Source organism: Piliocolobus tephrosceles, chromosome 14 (assembly GCF_002776525.5).
Source record: "Piliocolobus tephrosceles isolate RC106 chromosome 14, ASM277652v3, whole genome shotgun sequence".
NCBI classification, from domain to species: domain Eukaryota; kingdom Metazoa; phylum Chordata; class Mammalia; order Primates; family Cercopithecidae; genus Piliocolobus; species Piliocolobus tephrosceles.
The window spans coordinates 9,233,351-9,238,130 of NC_045447.1; the positions used below are offsets into that span (position 1 = coordinate 9,233,351).

General features: G+C 61.3%; 1 protein-coding gene across 1 annotated transcript in view; it reads left to right on the plus strand.

Annotated features, from left to right (window-relative positions):
* IER5L (immediate early response 5 like) overlaps positions 1 to 1,815 on the plus strand; it is a 7,227-nt gene extending 5,412 nt beyond the window's left edge. Inside the window, exon 2 of the mRNA XM_026457115.1 lies at positions 7 to 1,815. Within this exon, the coding sequence (XP_026312900.1) occupies positions 7 to 530 (524 nt within the window). The 3' untranslated portion in view covers positions 531 to 1,815. The remainder of the gene's footprint in view (positions 1 to 6) is intronic.
* The last annotated feature ends 2,965 nt before the right edge of the window (positions 1,816 to 4,780 follow it).

Here is a 4,780-nt window from a genome sequence, read left to right on the forward strand (position 1 = left end):
CCGCCTCCTCCCCCGGCTTCTACCGGGGCGCATACCCGGCCCCCTCGGACTTCGGCTTGCACTGCAGCAGCCAGACCACCGTGCTGGACCTAGACACTCACGTGGTGACCACGGTGGAGAACGGCTACTTGCACCAGGACTGCTGCGCCTCCGCCCACTGCCCCTGCTGTGGCCAGGGCGCTCCGGGACCGGGCCTGTCGTCCGCCGCCGGCTGCAAGCGCAAGTATTACCCTGGCCAGGAGGAGGAGGAAGACGACGAGGAGGACGCGGGCGAGCTGGGGGCCGAGCCCCCCGGGGGCGCCCCGTTCGCCCCCTGCAAGCGCGCCCGCTTCGAGGACTTCTGCCCGGACTCGTCCCCGGACGCGTCCAACATCTCAAACTTGATCTCCATCTTTGGCTCCGGCTTCTCGGGGCTCGTGAGCCGACAGCCGGACTCCTCGGAGCAGCCGCCGCCGCTCAACGGGCAACTGTGCGCCAAGCAGGCGCTCGCCAGCCTCGGCGCCTGGACTCGAGCCATTGTCGCCTTCTAGGGACCCCCGAGGGCACAGGGACCCGGGGCCCCGCGGGGCTGGGGCCAGACAAAGACTCGGCCAAGGGGCGAGAGGAGGGAACGAGCGGGCGCCGGGCCACTCGGGGCTGAGCTGAGGGCCAGCAGGGGCAGGCGGCTGATGTTTTATAAATTGTAAAATAAAAAAAAGAAATCTAAAATCTTGGACTTTATTTTTGCAGAGAGAAAAAGCGCCTATTTAAGTATGCTTTGTGTTTCTCCTACTCTTTTTTTCTTTTTATTGTAGTGATTGCAGTGGTGTTTAGCGAGGAGCCTGCCACGTGAGGGAGGGCTGCTGCCCGGAGAAGGTGCCGGGCAGCCGGGGGCGAGGCAGGGCGCCCTGGCCGCCGGGGCGCGCTGGGGGCGCAGCGCAGGAGGGCGCGGGACCCGGGACGCCGATTCCAATCAGTTGTCAGACCCGGGAAGCCCGACGTTCCGCTCTCCCAAGTCTCTCTGTGGGGTGAGGAATGGGTCTTGTGAAATTCTGAGCAAAAACAAAGGCAAACTATCTCCGAAAGGGACGTTTGGGTCACATTTCCTCTCTGGGGGCGGACTCCAAAGTTCTCAAAATGAGAAGGCAGAAATGAAAACACTTCAACTTTTTTTTTCTTTTCTTCCCGGGGCGGGTGTCTTGAACCCCTCTTCTCCCCGCCCCTCTGGCTCCGTTCTCCTCCCCTCCTCCACCCGTCTCCCGGACTCGGGGGGGGCGCCTGACACCCCGACACTCTCGGACACTGTTTGGGTAAGGGGTGGGGGGCGGGCACGGCGGACTACATTTCCCATCATGCCCAGCACTGCGGTCCTCACTAAACAAAAAAGGAAGTCAATTCCTTCACCTGGATCCCCCGCGGCCCCGGGGGAGGGAGGGGCCGGGACCGCCGACTGCGTTGGAGACTTTGCACTAAGTTCCTGGTCAGCTGTGGTGTTTGTGTGTGTGCTTCTAAGTTGCACTGCCTTGGTTCAGCCTTCGGTTGCATTTCATGAAACCAGCATTGTTCGAGCCTGTGAGAACCCCGTCCTGTGTCTTCAGCTCGATAGATTTGTTTAATTTAAAAGCCTTTTGTTGTAAAAAGGTGGGGTTCGTCTGCAGCCCCTCTGGTTCTCTGCCATCAGCACCGTGTGGACTCCAAAACAAGTTGCCAACCCTTCCTTTCTCGGCCCTTTTCCCTCATTGCCCTGTATTTTTGTGCATACGGAATTGTATATCACCGGGTAAAACTGTTCAGATTGTTTAAATTTATAATCTTAATAAAAAGTCGATTACAGAAGATGGTGGTGCCTTGTTTTCAGATCTGTCTGGGGGCGTCAGAGAGGATAGAGAGGTGTGGGGAGAGACCCCCCGCCCCCATGTAAACCCCAGTTCTCTTGGGCCTGGGCGGGCGGGATCTGCCCACATCCGCAAGGTCGGCGGTGGAAGAAAGCGGGGTGATGTTGGTGGCTGGGGATGAAGCGGGTGCTGCGCGTCTCTCGGCCGCCCCGGCCCCCGCTCCAGGGGGGTCCTGTACCCCACGGGAACCGACCGCCCCGGGGTCTCCAGCGGGAAGCGGAGCCGGCCTCCAGCACATTTCCTGCCCAGGCAGAGGCGCAGGGCCTGGTCGGCCTCGAGTCTGAGCTCTCTGTGGCTGGGGAAAGCAGCCGGAAGACACTGGGGGCTTCAGGGCCACCCGCACTCCCTGCCCCGCGCCTCCGCCCGCACGTCCGCATGTCTCGGGCTGCAACTTGGGGAAGTTTTTTCCTTTTCTTTTCCCTTTTTTTTTTTTTTTGAGTTGAGTTTGTTATCACTGCTCGGTGCCACTTGGTGGTGTGCTGGCGGCGTCTCCCTCCCTCCTCGCGCCCCTCCCCTCTCCCTCTCTCCCACCCGCCGCTCTTCCCTCCCCAGTGGATGGAGGCAGGAAGGCTCCCGGCGCGCGCTCCCCTCTGACCACCTACGGAATGACCTCAGAGTGGGAGAATGTGCCAAGGCCCGGGGGAAGCTCGCGTTCTCCCCACTGGAAATAAATTCACATCTGGAGCCGCGGCTTGGGCCCGGGGGCGCGCGGGATGGTTCCAGCTTTGCAAAGAGGGGTTAGGAAAGAAAGAACGAGGAAAAGAAAGCAAAGTGGCAGCCTGCTGGCTGTTTGCTGCCGACTCCCCACAGCTCCTCGCTCTCGCTGGCTCCCTCGCCCCCACACTGCCCTCGCCGGTGCGAGCCTCGCAGCCACCCCGCAGGACGGCTCGCGCCCCCCACCCCAGCCTTCGCGCCTCCCTCAGCGACAGGAGGGGCTGCCGCCAAGAGGCCCCCAAGCCAGACTCCGAGAGGCAGACGCAAGCCCGTCCCCGGGGACTGCCCGGCTCTGGATCCCGGTGTCGCGCGAGGCGAAGTTCTCGGGGACACTCCAGAACGCGGGGGTCTGCGGAGGTCCGCGATGGGGGTGGGGAAAAAGGAGGCTCTGGGGGCGTGAGTCGCGGGGAGGAAAGGCACCTGCACCCCCAGGGCTGCTCCCTCGGCCTCCCACGGGAAGAGTCTGGAGCTGCCGAGGAGGGGGAACAGTGCGTCTCCTCCCTCCCCATTTTCCCCTGCAAGTCCAAGGAAATCGCGGTTGGTTGCACGGTTTTGCTTCAATCCACGAAGCCAGTTGCCAGAGCTCCCCCTAGCGCCGCTTCGGGCGCGCTGCAGTGGCTGGGGCTGGGAGTGGGCGAGGCTCGGCGGGGGCGGCGGAGCTGCGGTGGGCTGCTTCGCGACCACCCGGGAAGCTGCGCGGAGTCTGCACCCCGCCCTGGCCTGAGCTGGCCCCCGGGGCCGCGTGCGTCCCCACTGCAGGCCCGCGTCGAGGAGGGGCACGTGGTCGGCCCCCTTTGTTGGGAGCTGGGCACTGGAAGGGACCGGCCAAAGAGCTTGGGAATTCCCCACCCGCCCCAGGGATCCCTATGTTAAAGGAGAGTGGATGGTGGAGTGCGAAATAAGATCTCTGAACTCAGCAGGACCCCAGACCAGGGCTCTTCTCCCTCTGCAGGGTGATCTGAGCCTAAGCCGCACACTGGAATCTAGCAAAGCCAAGGAATGGGATGGGGCGCTCTGGGAGCACCCTAAAGAGAGGTGCCCTTCCCCCTCCCTTATCTTCTCAGGGCCCAAGGACCTGGGCAGCCCCACAAAGGGTTAGTGCCCTGAGTATAATTCCCCTTGACCCAAAACGCAGCCCACTGGCAAGCTACCCGTCTCACCAAGGCTTTCCACACAAAACTGTAACACGCTGCACAGCCTTGATTCTACACTACAACCCACACTGAGAGCCACACCCAGCCACACACTGTCTCCAACACTTGATCCTAAGCTGCATCCTCACCCCAGTCACAACCCTGGGGCCACTGGCACAGCAGGAAACATACCAGCCTAGAACATCCAGAGAGACCGACGTTCCCGTGCATAGCACAAGTGAGAGACTGCACAAGTGAGAGACGGGGTCCGGGAGGTGGGTGGATGGGGGTGCCTGGCCATGGGGGTCGTCTGAAAGGGGGATGGGATCAGGTGGGCAGGCAAACCAGGAGTCCATCTCAGCTCCACAGACAAGCCTCTCTTCCTCCAGTAAAAAGACCAATGGAGCCCCCAGACAGGACTTAGGGGTGCTGCTTAGGGAGGCAGGGAAATTAGAAGAGACTGGGTGCCCAGGGGATGACAAGGGGGAGCTTCCAGAGAGCAGCAGCTCTAGAAGCAAGAGCTCCAGCAAGTCCCTGGTCCTCCTAGGTTTACCAGCTCCCCTCAACACACTCCCCCAGGCTCCTAGGACACCACAGGTCCTGCTGCCCTTGATACGTGGTGTAGGGCTGAGTCAGGCTCCAAGCTGCACTCCCAGCAACATGGAGCTGCTGGGATGACAGCCGAGAGCCTCAGAGCTGCAGGCTGCCCTCCAGAGAAGCCAGGGGTAGGGATGCCTTGGACTCCCAGGAGAGTCACTGCGCAGGGCACTGAGATCTGGGTGCTGTGTGTGTGTGTGTGTGTGTGTGTGTGTGTGTTACGGCAAGAGTGAGTGTGTGTGACTGTGTGTCCCTCTGGCACAGGAGATGCACACCAGGAGCTGTCCCTCCAATCACTGGACAATATTTACGAAGCTCCCACTTGGTGCTTGGCCTGTGTGAGGCACTGATCTGACCACAGCGAACAATAGCAGCAAATGACGAGAACAGCAAGCCCCTCTCTCTGGATTAGCTCGTTTAATTTTTCCAGCTACCCTCTGAGGTAGAGACTGTGAGCCTCCT